This window comes from Sarcophilus harrisii, chromosome 6, assembly GCF_902635505.1.
Source record: "Sarcophilus harrisii chromosome 6, mSarHar1.11, whole genome shotgun sequence".
Taxonomy (NCBI): Eukaryota; Metazoa; Chordata; class Mammalia; order Dasyuromorphia; family Dasyuridae; genus Sarcophilus; species Sarcophilus harrisii.
Window position 1 is genome coordinate 229,000,398 of NC_045431.1, and position 19,391 is coordinate 229,019,788.

The following is a 19,391-nucleotide window of genomic DNA, read 5'->3' on the forward strand; positions in this document are numbered from 1 at the left end:
TAAACTGCAATTTTCAATAGTATCAATCAGCTTTGCTTTCCTTTTAGGATATTAAAACAAGATTTAATTTTTTATTTTATTTTATGTACACATACACACAGGTTTTTTAAATTCCCATGGTATGCCATTGCCATTTTTTTTCTATAACTGGTTTACAAGAATGGTATCACATTCTCATTCTTTATCAAAAGTATTATCATAATGTTTATTGATTGGCTTCAAAAAGTAATTCAGATCCTTCTGGGAATGTAATGTGGTCTTGAAATTGATAGTGTAAGCCCTCAGGACTGCCTTGCCTTATTGTGATAGTGCCAGTTTGAGTATCACTGGCATTGCACCAAGTACAATTAGCATTCAGAAAGGAAATTCTTGATTCACATTCACCTCTTTTTTGATATTTCCATAGAACAATAACCTTAATTATGGAGGGTCTTCCCTCTACTAATCCCATCAAGGTTTTTTTTTAGCTGGGGGCATTCTTCCTATAAATCTCCCATAAAAGATCTGTCCCCTGTGCATAAGAGAAATTCCTTGAAGTCTTACCTTTTCAGCAGAATAAAGTGATACATTTGTTTAATGATAGTTGCATACCTGGCCTGAGAGCCAAAATTGAATAGACCCTAGAGTTATGAATTAAGAAATTTTGTACCTGTGTATAGTCATACTTGAAAAGGATGGACCTTTTAGAGTAGAAAATACTTAAAGCTATGGTGGCCATTGTCAGTCTGTAAGGAGATTGGCTGCTGACCTGTTAATTGGAAGCACCTTACTACACAGGATTCTAAATTCTTGATTTTTTTTTTCCACTAACAGTGCTTATTACACATTTCTCATCCGTGTATTTCCTATTAAAAGTATAAGAAGAGCAGACAGTACCATGTGACAATTTCCATCTTCCTCACTTTTGTCTATCAGGAATACATGCCGCTCCCTCCAGAAGAAGCAGAAAATGGGGAGAATGCTGGCAATGAAGAGCCTAAGTTACAGTTCAGCTATGTAGAATGTTTATTGTACAGTTTTCACCAGCTGGGCCGAAAGCTTCCAGATTTCTTGACAGCCAAGCTAAATGCAGAAAAACTGAAAGACTTCAAAATCAGGTGACATTTAACTTACTTGAAAGGATCTACTCCTTAGTCAAGAAGATAATTATGCATTACTTAATCTCTGAGAAGAGAGCAGATTCCTATTCTTCATGGCAAGACCAGTTAATTGCTATTCTGGTTTTCAGGACAAAAGCTGGGGGAAGCACTAAGCATAGTCCAGTGAGCCTGCCGGGTTACTGTAGGGAGAATGAGCACCTAAAAGAAGCTGGACAGACCCAACAAAGCAACAGGGCTTCCAGAGTAGGGCAAGGCAAAAGGCTTTTAGTTGGAGAGTGGGGGAGTGGGGAAATGGGGGGTATGGTCAGGCTAGCTTACCTAGATATCAAGGAAACACTCTTGGAGACAAGCTGAAGAGATGTGCCCTAGGCAATAGTACAATTATATTGGAGATCAACAGTGTTTCTGGGAAAGACAGGGAAGTTTGGGTGATTACAGATTACCCCAACGTTAGTGGGAATAAGGCAGGCCAGAAATCAAATGCAGTTGGATTTGGCATTAAAGGAAGTCTGAGAGTCAGGAAGTAGGAGCATATCAGTTTTGCTGTCCTCTTCCCTGCCCTGGTAACCTTTAGATTATTTGTATTTGTATTAAGAATTGAAAGTTTAAGGAGTTTATCAAATAATGCTCTCTAAACCCAGAAAGGGCCTGAATTCAAGTGCTGCCTTTGACACTTATTGGCTGTGTAACTGGGCAAGGCACTAAACTGCTCAAGGCCTGAAACAACTCTCTAAAGCCTAAAAGTTGCAGAAAAGGTGTAGATTTGTAAGGATGGAGAGGGAGTTCTCTCTTCCAATGAGATTACAAAACCATTACCTTGTCCCTGATTAAACAAAATGATCTTTGGGATTCCTTCTAACTTTGGAGAATCTTATGATTCTTTGACTTAGCGTTGCTGCTTCAGCAGAGTTTATTGAAATTTCTTCTTCAAAGGGTAAAAATGATACTTAAATTTGTTTCTAAAAGCCAAAGATTAACTGAATGAACATAAATGAATTCTTCTCACTGCTTCACAGCAGTATGGCCTTCAAACTAGAGTAGAATCTTTTTGAACAACCAGTATCTGAGGAATCCGCACAGATTTCATCAAGTCATCTTAAATCATTTAAAGCATCATACCACTACTTTACAAAGCTTTTTTTGTATTCTGTTTAAGAGGCATTAAACCCATAACCATAGGTTAAAATACTATATGCTGTATTGGGTTTTTAATTTTACTCTGTTAATCATTTCCTTTTTGGATTTCAATTTGTTTTGGGCCACACTTCAGGCTTCTGGCCTTCTAGTTTGACATCTTTCATGAATTGGACTACTTTTCCTTTTGTAACAAAGGAAGGAAACACATTTAGGACCCAGCACTAAACTAAAGTTTTTGGTTGTATTATCAGTCACACTACTCAAATGGGTACAAATTATCTGTTCTGATTTCATTGATTTATAAATTTTGTAAGATGCCATAATAGTTCAAGAATTAACAACCGCCTTTTTGTATTAGGCTGCAGTACTTTGCCCGAGGTTTACAGGTTTATATCAGACAACTTCGTTTGGCTCTCCAAGGGAAAACAGGTGAAGCCTTAAAAACAGAAGAGGTAAGAACGCTAGGTATCTTCCTGTAAAGGAAGCTGCTAGTGTTTATAACCCTATTTTAAAATACAGCTTAGATCATACCTGAGTGTGTATTTATAGTTCTTCATTGACTTTTTTTCAGATAGACTTTATATAGTAAACCTTACTATCATTTTGTCTTAGCCCAAGAAATGGTGCTAGAAGATTGTTAGAATCTCATGAAATTAAACATGAGTATGTTTAAACATACTCATACAAACTCATGTTTAAGCATAACATTCTTATGTTCAGAATGGCATAGAAGAAGGTAATTAGTAGTCATTCATGCCATATCTGCCAGATAGTCTCTTTGATACTTCTATTGAGCAGGATATTTTGTTGAAATATTAGGTTGGCTGATAATTTTGTTATATAACTATTAATACTGACATTAATTACATTATTATTCTGATCTTGTTCAACATGAATATTAGTTTGGAAGAATAATAATAGGTATATAAATGCTGTAATAAAGTGGTTTTTTTTGTGATTGTTTTGAAAATAAACTTTCATATTTAAGTTTCTCTCAAAATTGATAATCACATGTTAAGTTGCTTATATAAAATAATATGTTATTCTCCTTCATAATCCTTTTTCAGTAGATAGGGAGAATTTCAAATAAATTGAATAAGTAGTATTAAGAATGGGCCTACTAAAACCAAAGCTAGTCGCATTGTCGTCTCCTTTCTTTAAAGATCACTTCCTTAAAGGGACTGGTTGGGTTCTTTTTTTGTTGTTGTTTGTTTGCCACACGGATAGTAGGTACTTATTATTGTTTAAATTTTATTTCAAAGAGATTACACTGTTAATCCACATCAGATGAGTCTGTTAAATCAGACTCTCCAGTTAGATTGTGGTTGTAGCCACTTATGTGCTACTCTTATTCTACACAGTGCTACTTCATTGCCACAGACATAAAGCAAAAGACTTTTTGGGGGAAGAGGTTTTCCATAAAAAACACTTATTTCTGCCAATTCTTAAGAGCCTGTGACCTTGTTCTACTTAATTTAGATCTAAATTGTACATCATCCTTTATTGATCAAGTTAGTCACATTAACAAAAAGAATCCCAATCTGATGCTGCATGAAAGTTCAGTGGGGCAGAACTGACTACAGTGAGTGCCAAGGAATATAAGTAATCCTCTACAGATTTAAACCAGAGAACCCTCTTTATAACAATCGTTATGGATATGATTATTACTAGTTTTTTTCTTAAGTATATAAAGGCATCTGTTAGAATTGTTATTTACATTGTTTTCCTTTTACAGAACAAAATTAAAGTTGTTGCTTTGAAAATAACGAACAACATTAATGTTTTAATTAAGGTAATTCTTCTCCCTTTTCTTTCTGTTGAATGTTAAGGTAAAGAGTGTCTGTTGTCCAAATTTTTGTTGGTACTTGCCAAAGTTGTCATTTTGAATAATGGGACAAAAAACTCAGTTGTATAAAAACCTTATGTATGTCATGTCTACAATATAGAAAAGCACTTTCTTCATAGAAACCGTCACCTAAGTGATGTAAAAATAATATTCTCATTTTATGGAGCCTCATTCTATGTGAGGGACCAAAGGCTTGTGTCATTTACAGGGAATAACCTGCCTGTCTGGGACAGGAAGTCACAGTAATCAAATTTTTTAATTCAGTTATAATCATTCCCATTTTATAGATAAGACAAAGGAGATTCAGTTTAGGTTCAAAGGTTTGACCTTAGTCAAGTAGGAAATGGAAAGCCTCAAACCTGAATTTTCCTTTTATGAAACCTGTCACCATATTTTACTGCCAATCTTGCTAACCGGAGAGTACAGGATATCTGTCTTGTATTCACCCATTTTCTTCCCACAGAAACAGAACACATAGTCAGCTTTTCCTTCATTCCCTCACATTGGAATAGGCCTTGATTATTAGCTGTTGACCAGCTTTGTTATTCTGAACCACAATGAACTTTTCTTTCTTGATCATTTTTTTCAGAATGGGTAAAAAACTTCAGTTACCCATCAAGCAAGGCTTTGTCTTTTACAGGGAAGGACTCTCCTCTCCAAGCAGCCTTCAATGCTCATATTTCTAGTTGAGTGGAAGAAAACCCTGTATGAGCACACACCATGATACGAGAAAATGAAAATTTATTTTTAAGTGAATTACGGGTTAATGTATGCCAGTTATATTTTATCATATGACTGGTGTGATACCCATAGCATCTAACATGCTAACACTAGCAAGAAAATGACTCATCTTGGTTTTAGATGTACACGTACACCCAAAAAAAGGTTTTAGCATCTAATCTTTAATTCAGCAAAAATTATGATATAAAATTGGTATCAATCTGGGGACCTCATGTGCCTTTTAGCAGTAAATTTTGTTAAATGACATATTAAAAACAACGTTGAACATCAGTGAGAGGTGGCGGTGTGACCTCTCATGTACCATCATCCACCTTGGACATATATGGAGGGACCCGTTGGTGTACCCCAGGCACTTGCTTCCTGGAGAGATGATGAAATCCTCTCTTGTTGCATGTGTTGGAAGGCAGAATTGGTGTATTGGTTTTTCTGCTGTTTAACCTTTGTTACAGTGAAGGCCCCTGAATGAGGGGGAGAATCGATTAGTAAACATCTGCAGTGCCTACTATGTATCAGGCACTCTGTTAAGTGTTAAGGATGTAACAGGCAAAGGCAGTCTCCACCATCAAGGGCCTCACAATCTGTTGGAGATGGGGATATTCAGAAAAGTAAGAGAGGGAAGAAAAAGACTTCAGTATAATTAACTTTAGTGCCTTGGAGTATCATCCTTGGAAGAGCCAGGCAGGATTCTCCTTGGGCCCCAGCGTGTTCTCGGTTTCATCTCTGCTTGTGCCTGTCAAGAGCTGTCGGGTTTACAAGAGTAGCATATGTGTGTGAAGGTCTGGGGCTGCTCATGGCTCTGAAGTCCAAGGGACAGGTTAGAAACCTTTGCTTGTGCTTTTAGCCATGAGTCCCATGTGATTGTGAGACACAATTTAGAGAAAACCATCCAGTTTCTGAAAGGGCATAAGATGGTCTGGCTTGGATGCAGGAAGATGTAGGTTTAAATCCTTCTTCAAATATTTTTTCCCTCTGACCATGGGAAAGTCACTTGTCCTCTGAACCCATTTCCATTTCTGTAATATGAGAAGGTTGTGAGGACCCTTCTAGCTTGCTGGCTTAACATGACTTTTCTCTTGAATGATTTGGTTTTGAGTCCATATTTCAGTTTGCTCAGCTCAACAGATTTAAATGTCCTCATGTAGAATTCTCCTTTTTTAAAGAGATAATGAATACTTAAAAGATCGATTCTCCTTAACTCTCTCAGAAGCCTCTTATAAACTTGAACTCTGTGTAATTGTCAGTTAATGTCGTTGCTATTTAAGAAAGAAACATGGGGAAATGCTGATTTCTGAATTCTCTGTGTTCCTTCGAAGGTTTTGATTTTGAAAGTTGACTTTCTCTAAAGCGATTGTCCATCCATTTTTTTTTTTTTTTTTTAGGATCTCTTTCACATTCCTCCTTCTTACAAGAGCACAGTGACATTGTCTTGGAAACCTGTTCAGAAAGCTGAGTTGGGGTAAGGAAATTCTTTGGGATAAAGTTGTTAAAACTCTTTCTAAACTTGTTACAAGGATGCTTAAGTATTCTTAGAAGTAAGTTTAAAATACCCAATTAAATTGTAGTATTCATAATACAAATTTTTGTAGAATGAATTCCTAATATTTACTCTTCAGAATTGACTTAAAGAGGTCTTCCTGGTTAGTCTGTTACATTGTGAAATAATTTAACTCATTTTGTAGATCAGTACATGTCCTTGAAGGAATATTGCACAGTAATATTGGAGACAGCTAAATGGGAGTCCCATGAGGCAGCTGATATTTTATATTTCCTAATTAAGAAGTATTATCATTGTGCTATACGTACCATAAAACGTGTTGGCTAAAAGATTCCAATGGAAGCAGTAGGGCCTGTCCTGTCCTAGGTCTGTCATTTTTGATGCTGGCTTCTTGACTCTAAACAGAGGTATCAGAGGATTATAGGCAAAAGAATAGAATTTTCATACCTTTCTTTTTTTTCTTTTTTGTTTTAAATACTTTCCTTCTAGTCAAAAGAGGACAAATGAAGATACAACTTCAGGTTCACCACCCAAAAAAGCTGCAGCAGGACCAAAACGGGATGCTAGACAAATTTATAATCCTCCTAGTGGAAAATACAGCAGCAATCTGGGCAACTTTAATTATGGTGAGCGTTGGCGTTTGGGTACAAGTAACACGTGGAATTAGGCCGAGAACATAGCACTTAAAATCAAGCGTTATATTTAGATATCGTGACCCAGATTCCCTCAGTGCCTGAGTGACTCCTTGGTTGTAATAGGCAACTTCCTGCCTGTTGGGATAGTCTTTGATATTCTAAAATATAGTTCAGGGAGTTACCACTTCATTATACCGGGATTTATGGGTTTTTCTTTTGTTTTTTTTTTTTTTTTGGTGACACTTGCCACGTAAAAGTACAGTTACCAGAGGCACCAGCTTTAAAATCAAGGAGTCATTTAGGCACTGAGAGAATGTACATTAATATACTGTATAGGGAAACTGGCAATATACAAGGTAGTATATTCCTTTTCACCTGGGGAGTAGAGTGTTTAATATTAACAACCATTCCCTAGGATTCTTGGGAGTGAGCATTTTTGCTTTTAAGTGGAATTTATATGAACTGATTTGACCTAAGGTAGCTGATAAGGAAAGTGTATTTTTTTTTTTTTTTTTTTTTTGGAGCAGGATTCTTTTCATTTTCTCCTCAAGGTATTTCTAGAAGAGTCAGGTGGCTAAGTATTTGATTTGTGTTCCTCCTTGACCCAAAGTTAGCTTTATTTCACTGTGGGTTACCTTTGTAGTTTTTTAATTTCATGATTGGAAAGGAGCAGGGGATAATAATTTCATCCAGATAGGAATTCACCCCTCCCTTCCTCCCTATCAAAATTCTCAAACATAGATCTGGATCAGCATTTTTTTGTAATTTGAGATTGACCAGGAATACTGGGAACTTATATAACTTTCCTTTAGACTCTCAATCAGTAAGGTGTAAGAAAAAGAATTTGAACCCAGTTCTTTCTGACTCAAAGCCCATTATCCAGTACACCACTACCTCTCTGAAATACAAGAAATGTGAGGCTTTCTTTAAAGCATTTTCCATTTAAGAGATTGTAGTATATCAGGTTGCAGATTAATTTTTCATTGAAGTTTTAATATTTTCCTGATATCTTTAGCTCACTTGTTCCCACTCAAAGCAATTCTTAATAAAGTATATGTGAATAGATAACTATCCCAACTGATTTTCTTGCTCTTACCTTGGGGATCTTTGTGTATATTGAATCCTATTCTTACTAATTTGCTGTCATGAAACAGTTAAAAGATGTGCCACTGTATCTTTTCTGAAAGGATAATGGTTTTTTGATGCCCATTCATTATACAAGTGATTTTATAGTACCAAAAGTATTTCAATTTCTAATTACCTGTTGTGTTAGGCAACCAGTTGTGCACAAATCAGGTGGCATCGTGTGTATTACAACTTTATTATTATATAGGAATGAAAATAAGATCAGTCTTGTGCATCAGAGTGCATGCTACAGCTATTCTACACAAGGAATACACTATTCCAATAGGATCTACCTTCCAGTTCTGCACTCAGAACCAATGTTTCTTCCCTGTTTGCTGTACTATAAATTCCTGAACGAGAGCTAATTCACTGTTCGATTTTTCGTAGAGCAGAGAGGGGGCTTCAGGGGAAGTAGAGGTGGCCGAGGTTGGGGAGGACGAGGAAATCGTAGTCGGGGAAGACTCTACTGAATACATCACATTCTTCAGCGCTGTCACAAGCTTAAAAACACTCTTAAACTACCAGATTCATTGGGTTGCTGGGAATAGCCCTTTAAAGACTGCTGCCTTCAGGTAAAGACTTCAATGTGTTCTTTGTACCTTTGTATGTCTGATCTACTTTTCTAACGGAATACAGACGTGTCCAAGGAGAAATCACAGCTGTATTTTTGGATGCTTTTGTCAGCAAATTTGCATTTTTTGCAGTGTCTTCGGGGTTTATTCAAACTTGGAAACCACATTGTATATGGTTTCTCTTAAAACATCTTGACAGTTTATATATTAACCAGAGAGCTGTTTGTGCTAAAACCATGTAATATAATGTAAGAGTCTGATAATTGATAGAAAGGAACATTCATGAAGACTCATGTCAGTTATGATGTGTTGCTGGTTTTCCTCTCCCCTCCATCCTCCTCCTACCCAATATATGGAGAAGAGTATAATTGTCAATGTTCACATTCTTTTTGCTTTTATTTCTTTTAACTGAGCTGCCATGCACTGATGCAGCGCTACCACTTTCTTTGTCATAAATGGAAAATATTTTACCAGCTTTTTCTTAAATGCAGACCTTAATTTAGTTAATATCTGGGAGTGGCATTAATGGGGCAAAGTAAGTTGCTTTTACACTGCTTGCATAACTCTTCTCCATGTGTTGTGATGCAAACTTATTTGGAATATCGGATTTTAATGTTCAGTATAAAAATATGTGTGTGCACATATATATATACATATTTATATATATATATATATATGCTGTGAAACTTTACTATACAAAACAAATCAATAAAGAATAGAAACACTCCAGGATTGGGTAGTCTGTGCTGCAGTGATTGTCCTCTTTTGGAGTAAGTTGGTCAAGTTTTCCCCCCAACAGTGAGGGGTTGTGAGTCAGCTTGCACTTAACATTATTGTTATTTAAAAATAAAAACACATAAAAACTCTATATATATACACAAAAACAACCATATTTTGGAGAGCTGTTTTGGAAAAATATAACCAAATACTAAATCTGACTTGAGTAGCATCCTTCACAGTGTGGGTGGTGTAACCTAGGATTCTGTTGACCAGAGCTTCCCTGGAAAAAATATTTCAAGAGTGAATAATAAGGAAAAGATGCTCTCTTAGTTTTGCTTTACCACTTTTGGAATTTTTAACTTCTCAGGTTAATCAAAATTAAAATTAAACATAGAATAAGTTATAAGTGGATGAAGCAAATCTTAGATGACATCACCAGACATGAGTATGAGGAGTTTTCAAATGTCATAGGTATTTTTAATAGCATAGGCTTTTTCATGTATATGTATATATATATTTTTTGGTTCAACAGTTAGTCTTTCCTTCCCCTAATTTTCACCCCAAAATCAAATGCCTGGATGATATTTTCCAGGTATTATTCATGTCTTTGTGGGGAATAGTTTGTGATTCCAATGCAGGTGTCTTCATTAATGTTCATTGTTGTGCTTTAGTAGTTATCACTGCATTGGGAAAAAAGGACAGCCCCTTGTTGGTTCTACTGCACATTCTTATGGGGGAAAAATATTTTTTAAAGGCTAGAATAATGATAACAAGTGAGCAGAGGTAATTTGACCAGTTTGAAGTGTGGCAATAATATTCAAACATTCCATAAGCTTCTGAATTGAACCTAAACTCACTTGGAATCTGGACAAACATAGGAATAAATATTTACCATTGAGAAAGATGTAACCAGCTAGTCTGGCTCTTAGACTTCAGACCAGCAGGTAGCCTAAAGGCCATTTTGAATGTAGAAACTGTATTGGGACTACATTTTTGTAAATTTGGACATTTTTAACTCTTATTTTCCTCTTTTGATTTGGAGTACATGTTTAGATACTTAGAAGTGAGCATAAGTGATTTTGCTCACTGAAGTTTGATGTTGATTTAACTACTATCTTCCTCTATTCTCTTACTCCACTGCTACTGTTTCCCTACCCTTTAGTCCTTCCGGAGGCAATAGTGTATACTATAGGAGGGTTATTTTTGCTCCAAAATTGAGAATGAAAACATCACATGCGTGATTATTTTCCCCTTTATAAAGACACCTGTTTATCACCTTGTTCAAATGTAAATGTTCCCTATGCTTTTGGAATAAATTCATTTTGTAATTTTGTTTGTGTCTCTTTTGTAATTTATGTCAGTTTCAGATTCCATTCCTCTTCCCAGTGCAGTGTGGAAATCTGATTTGGGTAACTAGATATAATTACATTGTGGCTTAATCAGTAATAATTATTTTTCCTAAAATGATCAGTGGAAAAATAATTTAGGAAGGTAGACGAGGCCCATGTCTGAATCCTCCAGTCACTCAAAGACCAGAAGTATCACTCATGAACCAGGAAACCAGCATCCTCAGCCCAAGAGGGTTAGCTGTTGAGTGGGTTTTGGTTCTAAAGGCAGATCTTTTATATCCATGCCTTGCCGTGCAGTAAATATATGTATAACTTGTTTTGCTATGGCTTTATCATGGCCGCTAAGGTGATTGGGGGAAAGACGATACAGAAGAAAATAAAGAAGCCTTTAAGTGCTTTTTTTTTTTTTAAATGATGAGCTATAAAAATGATTCTCTGAACTATGGAGCACTAAATATACAAAGCAGCCTCTCAAAAATAGCTTTCTTTAGGCATTCTTTCTGTTGAGAATCTAGATAAAGAAGCTGGAACCATTCCTTATTTATAAAGAACTGTAGACAGATCTCCAGTCTTGGTTATTTAGAAAGCTGGGACCTTTTAGATGTTGGTGGGGACTGCCTTCCCAGAATTCTCCTTGGTCTTGTTTGTAGACTACTGGATTATAGCTCTCAAAGCTGGACCTTGAAGGCTTACTTTCAAAGTTTGTCTGGTTCTCCTTCAAAGAAGATCCTAGGATTACCTGCATACACACAAAGAATAGGGTCAAGTACTATAAAAATGAACACTGAAGTTTCTATGGGATGTTTCTTCTCTCCCTCCCCCTCCTCCCCCCCCCCTTTGTTTTACCGATATGACTTTGGGCAAGTTATTTTGCCCCTTGGGGTGGGATCTTAGTTCTTTATGTAGTATAGTGAAAAGAGTATTGAATTTGAAATCCATTTCAACATATGGAGCTGCTCCTTAATCTGACACAAGCTTTCTAATCTGTAAAATTTGGGGGGTGAAAAAGGGATCACTCTAAGATTTTACTCAGCTTAAAATCTATAGATTTATAGCTGTAATCTAAGAAGGGAGGCAAGACACAGAAATGCCCTCAAGACAAAATATGAGAGTAAAAGGGAAAGCGTTCACTGCTGCCTGGAGTCCTTCAATAAATACTTATTAAACACCTATGTTGTGCCAGGCACTATGCTAAATTCTGGAGGCTTACAAATACAAAATCCCTTCCTCAAAGGAGAAACTAATACCAAATGAAGCTGGGAGGAGAGGGGCAAGTTTTATGATGGAGTAGTCCAAAGAAGTACAGCCAAGTGGGAAATGAATTGATGACTAGCCTGGGCCACCTTCCTTACATGTAGGTTTTAGGAGGTACTCCATCCTCTAATCAGGCAGCCCAGGGAAAAGAGTACTGATAAGGTGTGACTATCAAAGCTGGTATCTTTCAGGATGATGAGACTTCCCAGGGCCATGATGTAAATATTCCAAGGAATGCAGCCATGGGAAATGAGTAGAGAATAAAGTAAGATCTTGAAGAGCTTCATTCATGAAGTTAACATCTGAGGTAGTATTTGAGTTGCAATTAAGGAGGGCATTTCAGATCAAAGACCAAGAATGGTAAGTCATGGAAGTGGGAGTTCATGGGTTTCAATGAGGACAGTAATTTTGAAAAGCATGTTAAGCTAAGGTATTTAGTAGGCCTGAAGTAACAAAAGGATTTCAAAAGAAAGTTCAGGGAATGGGAGGATAACCCACTTTGTGTACACCTTTAAGCAAATTAGGAACTCCTCCATTCACAAATAGGAAATAAGATATCTCCTATGTCAGAGATTTCTCTATGCAGGGAATGCAGAAACAAAAACATCCATCCTGTTTTCCTTTGCTCTAGACAGGAAGAGACAACCTTTCTTGCTAAAGCTAACCCTTGGCATCGGTAAGAGTGTCTTAACAGTTGGCAAAATTGACACATGTTATCAGAAGTACAGATGCTTTATGAGAAAGAATCCTTGGGGCCAAGACATAAACCATTTTTGCTGGACATCAGCAGGCGGATGGCCCAAGAAACTCGGCATTGGTAGGCGAAGAGTCAAACCATCACCAGAGGAATCCAATATGCAGGCCATTTTTAGGACAACAGTTACTTCTCAAAACTCAGTCTGTCTGGAGTAATACTATGCCATTGCATTGGTAAGCATAAAAACAAGTAAAAGATTACAGACATCCTTGGCCACTGGTTTAGTGATGTATGAGGAGAGATGAAGGAGGAGTGTTAGATATATATGGTGGCAGGACCAAGGAGGAACTTGGCATAAAATGCACCCATTGTTTTAAACACTGGATATACGAAAAAGAAAAGGCAGCCCTTTGCCTTCTTGGAGCTTCCATTCTAGTGCAGGAGAAGGTACACACAAAAGTATACATAGGAGGTACCTATAAAGTAGCTGGAAGGAAACCTTCCTTTAGGAAAGGTTTATTTGGAAAAATCCAAATTGCATCCACGTTATTCCCAAACCTGACCAAGATGGGGAAAGAGCTTCAAATGAAGCTCTTATATTATTTCCATTGCTGAAAATCTTAGTCTTTTTTCAAGGTTCTAAATTGAACCCTAAATTGGGATCAACTCAGTCTTCCCTGATCTCCCCAGCTAATGAATTATCCTGACTCCAATTACCTTTATTTTCCTATGAATGTTATATTTTTACCATAAGATATATATGTTCTTTAATGACAGGGAATTATGTAATTTTGGCCTATAGCCCAGAACTTTACCTGGGTACACACTTAATACATATTTGTTAAATTTAATTAGTTACGGCCTCTCTTAGGAGTAAAGATTCAGAAAACATTGAGGAAATTGTCAGTTACTCCCTAAAGTGGTGAATATGCCTTTGAACATCAACAGTGAGCATTGTACAACCAGATGTTGACCCATCTTTGGTATATTTCTAGGCTGAATTTTGAATTCCTATTTGCTTAGGTTGCTTTTAATTCTAGGCAGTAATTTTGAAGTTTGACACAAAACTTCCAAAAAAGACATTGGGAACAAACTTAATCAGATCTTGGAATATGACGTACAGTTCTGGTTGCAGCACCTTCGAGATACAGTGCTAGCAAAAGCACAGAGTAGAACAGCTAACTAAAAGGTGTGATCCAAGAAAAGTAATATTCTTTGGATTAAAAGGTTAAAGGAGTCCTATTAAATTAGAGACCATAAAGAGACAGGTGATCAACAAAGATGATGTGCTGGTCACATACCAAGAATGTATGCTTCAATAACATCCTTACAACTTCAGGAAAAAGTGAAGCAGGAATTTAGCCTTGAATTTAAGGGACAGCGTGGGCCAGAGTCCCACCAGGCAGACCTGGCCAGAACTTCACATCAATGGAAACACATTGTTTTGCATACAGTTAAGTATTCAGGAAGCCCCCAATGCCAAAATGCACCCATCATAGTTTCAAGGAGGTAGTTTAAAGAAACGATAAAATGGTATTTAGTAAATCCAGAAGTCATTTAACCAAGCAAGGCAAAAAGATTTAAAAGTTTAAAAAGAGCAGGTATAAATTCATAGATCAGTCCATATAGGATCATTACACAGAAATGAGTCACCTTTCTTGAGGATAGCTTCCATGGTATTCCACAAAATGTTCCTTAATGAAACCAGGATAAGCAGACTGCTGATCTGGATAAGCAGAGTGGAGTAGATAGCCAGCTTTCAAGTAAGTCCAGAACATTTGGGCAAATCATGACTCTAACTGGCCCCCTGGAAATTCTAAGACTCTGAGGTGCAGAGGAGATATTCATCTGCACAGGTAAAGGAAATTTTTATACTGAGAGTTCACAACCACCAGGGTTTTTTGTTTGTATCATACATAAATTACAAAGAAACTGAAATATTTGTCTGTTTAATGTTCATAGATCTTCACTAAACTAATGAAATCACAAGTCTGATTCAAAAAGAGAAAAACATTTTAGACAAATTTGTTGGGTTCTACTTTTCCCCTACCTGAGGTAGTACTTTTCTACTTTCCGGCTTACGTAGCCATCAGGAGTTTCTTGGCACCCCCACCACTACAGAATCTTCCATGAGGAAAGCTGTTGTTTATTTTCCCAAAAAAGGGCTCTGTTTCAAAGGGGTTTTTTGACTCGAGCTAATGATCCTTTGGATTTTAATGTAAAGTTGGCCCTGGTAGAGAAGTATGTAATTCTGAAATCCTATTTTTCCTATTATCTAATCCCTACCTTTATATCAAATATTTGGGATTAGAAGGAGCCTTGGAGGCCATCAGGTCCAGACTTCTATTTCAGAGATGACAACAAGGTAAAGGAGTTCCCCAGAGTTACACAAATAAAAAACCTCAGACAGTATTTGAACCCAAGTCACAGAATCACAAAACTCAAAAGGATAACAGGTAATCTAGTTCAATACACGGCTCTCCAAGAAGCCCCTCTACAACATGTGAATCGAGACTGGGTTATTCACTCTCTTCTCTGAGGAATTCCAGGGAGGTATGATCTACTTTGCCATAGTCAAAAAAAGCTTTTCCTACATTTCCATTAACGGATACAAAGTGAAATGAACAGAATCAGTAAACTGTACACGGTAACAGCATGATTGTATAATGATCTGTGATTAACTTAGCTATTCCCAGCAATACAATGACCCAAGACGCTTCTGCAGGATTTATAAAGAAAGGTGTTGTCCCATCTCTAGAGAAAACTGGTGGAGCTGGAATGCCAACTGAAGATACTTTTTCTTTATTTTTTTTTTGTCTGTTTTCTTTCACAGTGTGACTTAGAAGAAAATGTGTTTTGCATGACTATACGTGTATAACCCACGTCAAACTAGTTGACAAAATTTGGAACTCAAAATTTGAAAAAAAAAAAAAAAGTTTTTAGATGTAATTGGGGAAAATTAAAAAATTAGTATTAGATTTTTAAAAATTAAATTTAAAAGTTTTTCCTTAATTCCACTCCTAAAGCTGCCATTAACCTGTTGCTACTTGGGTTATTTTGAACCAAGCAGAAATCTAATCTTTCTGCCATTTGATAGTCCTGAAAACCACTTTTGTGTACCTTAAATCTCTTCCAATCTAAATTCCCAGTTCTATCAGCCGAGTTCCCATGTGGCATTATCTTGAATACTTTTGTCATCTTTACCCTTGTTACCCCTTGCCCTCACCACCCTGGCTGCTCCATAGCTATTCCTAAAATGTGGCAACTAGAGCCTCACCATACAAGAGGAGCTAGGCAAGCCTAAAATTATGATTTAAGATTGAGAGGTGAAGTTGAGATGGGACAAGTAAAGTTAATGGTTAGGTAAAGGGGGGAAGGGGAGGGTTAAGGTATTATTCTGTTGTCTAGGTATGAGCAATTCTAATTATAAGAGGATCAAAAAGGCCATTAAGCTCAACCCCCTCATTTTACAGATGAGGAAACTGAGATAAAAGATTTGTCCAGGTTTGCACAACTATGAAATATCTGAGGCAGGATTTGAAATTGTTTTCCCTCACCCAAATTCACAGATCCCTTGACATTTAACCAGCTGGGTTGAGAACCTCAGCTCTATCTACTTACCCCATGCACCCTCTCCTGCCTGCCTGGTACAAAGTTAAGTGCTTAATACTTGATATTTTTTTTTTTACCTAAATTCACAGATCCCCTGAAACCTGGGCACCCAGATTAAAAGCCTTGAACTCTTCCCACCAGTTCCTTAATAAATGCTTGTTGATTGGTTGATGTATATCCACCAGGGCAATATGTAATGTGGAAAAAATATTTAGAACGAATGAGGTAATTAATGCAATATGAAGGAGTGAATGAACAAATGTAGCAATGAACGAATGCCTGGATGAATGAATGAATTGCTACTTGAATAAATGAAGAACGAATGAATATTTGGATAATGATTGATTGAATGGGTTCAGTGAATGATGTATGATGAATGAGTCAGCAAAGAAAATGAAGAATGAACGTGAATGAAAAATAACGAGCACACGGATGAATACGGGGCGCATCGACGTTGTTGTTTTTGTCCTTTGTTCTCCAAGAGGGCAGAGACATCAAAGAGGTGATGCCAGAAGACAAAAGTGAGGGAGGGCTGGGCAAGGTCACCTGCGTCCCGAGGCAAGACGTGGATGGATGAATGAATGTGGGAACGAATGAATGTGTGAACGAATGAATGAGCGCCTGGAGGAAGGAATGAAGGCCTCAAAGCAGAATTAATGAGTGAGCCCGTGACTGAAGGAGTGCAGCACGCAGGCATAAATGAAAGCCTCGGGCGAGGGGAGGCGTGCCAAAGCAGGGGCTCAGGTGCCCGGCTCCTCCTCCCGCCTCTGGGAAGCCCCGCCCCACCGAGCAGCTCCCGAGGGGAGGAAGGGCTTGCGGTTTCCCGGCACCTTCGGTGGGGGAGGGGCGGAGAGGGAGGGAGGGCCCAGGATCGGCGGGATTGGAGGAGGGTCGGAACTCCCGCCTCAGCGCCCGCCCCTAGCAGCGCCCCGCAGGTTCCGCCTTCGCCACCGCCTCCCTTACCAAGATGGCGGGCCGCGGGGCCGTACTTCCGCTTCCGGCGCGAGCGGCGGAGCTGGGGGGGGAAAATGGCGGCGGAGGTAGCGGCGGCAGCGGCGGCAGGGGTCCGCGGCCGCTTGGGGCCGCGGCCTGCCCCGGGGCCCCGCTGGCTCCTCGGCCTCTCCGTCTTTCTGGGCGTCGCGGCTCGTGGCGCCTCGGCCACTACTCACTGGATCGTGACGGAGGACGGCAAGATCCAGCAGCAGGTAGCGGCGGCGGCGGCCCCTCATGGGGGATCCCAGGCTCCGACCCCGGCGCCCCTGGGCCCGGGCTCCCCGCTAAGCTCCCTCCCCTCCTGCTTCCCTCCCTCCCTCCCTCCCTCGGCTCCCGTAGGGCCGCGAGCCCGTCCCCAGGCGCGTGCGCCCCCAGCCTCTGCCGAGTCCGCCGCGCCTCGTGGGCCGGGCCTCAGTTTCCTGCCGTGTAAAGGCGCGGTGGGCGGGCTCGGGGATGCTCCCTCAGCCCCCTCCTCCGGAAAGCCGGCGGCGGCCCCCGTGGCAAGCCAGCCCTGCCGGGAAAGGGGCGAGCCCGGATCCGTCTGACTGGGACCGGCCGGGCAGGATTCTAACCCGAGACCCGCCGCGGCCGGCGGCGCTGCCCTCCTGGCGCCCATTCATTCCCCCGAGCACTCGCTCATCCCTGCCCAGCGCCGCGGAGCAGATCAGCCACTAACCCGGCTTGTGCCCTTACTCCGCGCTCGGCTTGCGCATCCCCGCGCCGGGTTTGATGGAGAGCGTCCTTCCTGGAACCCTTCTGGCCGAGTCTCCCGCGCCCCAGTCCCAGCTCGTCCGGCTCCCGAGAGCTAAAGTCCCCCGCAGGTGCCCGAAGTGCCCACCTGCTCGGTACGGGCGCTCACCTCGCCTCCGTCCCCGGCTCTTCCTTCCCCTTACGCAGCCGGCTGAGGAGAGGGCTTGCTGCCAAGCCCCCTCGCCTTGCGTGCGGACACATCAGAGAGAACGGAGCCGACTAACGATAATCACAAGGCGGGCACTGGTCTCCCGTCTCTGTTCATTATCCAACACTGTATTTTCTCGAGTCAAAAGTCATTCAAGAAAGAGAAATGTGCATGCCTAGAGACAGAACTTGTTATTGCGGCTAGCATACCGAATGCTCTCCAGTAGTTACTTAGTATTTTTATTACTTAGTCATAAAGTACTTAGTGTTTTTTCTACTTAGTATTCTGCTATCGGAATCCTGAACCACTTGTCCCATAAAATGGGACATTTTTTTAAATTTTTTTAAATTTTTAAAATTCCATAAAATGGAATAATGAAATATCTAGGAAATGCTTAGCAGTTGGTGAATCTGCCCCGTTATTCCAAATTAGGCTTTATAATTATCGTTCTACATCTTGATAACATTGAATCAGTGGGAGCTGGCTTTGCCATTTGGTGTCAGATTTTATCTGAAGGGTTGAATTGATGGTTTTATGGTCTGCATTTCCCAGTCTAACTGGTGGAAAAGGTGTGGTTTTTTTTTTCCCCCATTTAAATGTAGATTGTTTTATCATACTTATCTTTACAATGCCAATAGGAAAAGTTCCCTGTTTCCTAGTTAGTGGCCATCCTGACTGAAGACTTAAAAAGATAAAGTAAAAGACATTAGAAAGCAGTGACAAATCACTCTTAGTGATGCTTGAAATTTAATGTGAGAGCCTGTTGAAGCTTGTATTCCACCCTATTCTTGTTTCCTGGTCTTGGTTTTCCCCGAGGCCCTACTGAAATGAGACAGGGAATTGTCACACTTACTGTAATTTGGGGAGCTTTCCGTTGGTTCTTCGGCTATATTGTTCTTGGCTACAACTGTTTATACTCCCGTGACTTTGAGTTCCTCTCATGACCATGTCCTGAGCTGAGCTGAGCCGAGCTGAGAAAGTAGTCTATCAGAAAGATGCAAACTATCCACTGATCCTTGGGATAAGAAAGAGTGAACCTGCCTTCATTTACAATGGTTTGCTATATGTCTTTTTTTTTTTTTTTTTAAATCAGTGTCAGAAGAGCATTTCCCCTTTGTTGTTGCCCACAGTGACCAGTCTAGAGGGCTTTCCTGATCTGTCCATGAAATGTAGGGACCAGACTAGTGTCTGGGAGAAAAAGCAAACTCTCTTCCCAA

The 19,391-nt window shown here is 39.4% G+C and overlaps 2 protein-coding genes and 1 long non-coding RNA gene across 5 annotated transcripts in view; 2 read left to right on the plus strand and 1 right to left on the minus strand.

The window, feature by feature from the left end:
• Positions 1–10,704, plus strand: part of API5 (apoptosis inhibitor 5) — a 31,774-nt gene extending 21,070 nt beyond the window's left edge. The window contains exons 9-14 of one of the 2 annotated variants that reach the window (XM_031941357.1): positions 916–1,097; positions 2,596–2,689; positions 3,973–4,029; positions 6,204–6,280; positions 6,809–6,945; positions 8,467–10,704. In XM_031941357.1, coding sequence (XP_031797217.1) covers positions 916–1,097; positions 2,596–2,689; positions 3,973–4,029; positions 6,204–6,280; positions 6,809–6,945; positions 8,467–8,549 — 630 coding nt within the window. In that variant the 3' untranslated portion in view covers positions 8,550–10,704. The remainder of the gene's footprint in view (positions 1–915; positions 1,098–2,595; positions 2,690–3,972; positions 4,030–6,203; positions 6,281–6,808; positions 6,946–8,466) is intronic. The other variant, XM_031941358.1, reaches the window with a different exon arrangement.
• A 412-nt stretch (positions 10,705–11,116) lies between these two features.
• LOC116419720 lies at positions 11,117–17,687 on the minus strand. The gene is made up of 2 exons (XR_004230004.1): positions 17,453–17,687; positions 11,117–11,459 (listed from the first exon to the last, which is right to left on the minus strand). It is a non-coding gene; the product is annotated as an uncharacterized LOC116419720 (long non-coding RNA).
• Positions 17,257–19,391, plus strand: part of TTC17 (tetratricopeptide repeat domain 17) — a 106,640-nt gene continuing 104,505 nt past the window's right edge. For both annotated transcript variants that reach the window (XM_031941354.1, XM_031941355.1), the window contains exon 1: positions 17,257–17,488. In XM_031941354.1, the coding sequence (XP_031797214.1) occupies positions 17,312–17,488 (177 nt within the window). In that variant the 5' untranslated portion in view covers positions 17,257–17,311. The remainder of the gene's footprint in view (positions 17,489–19,391) is intronic.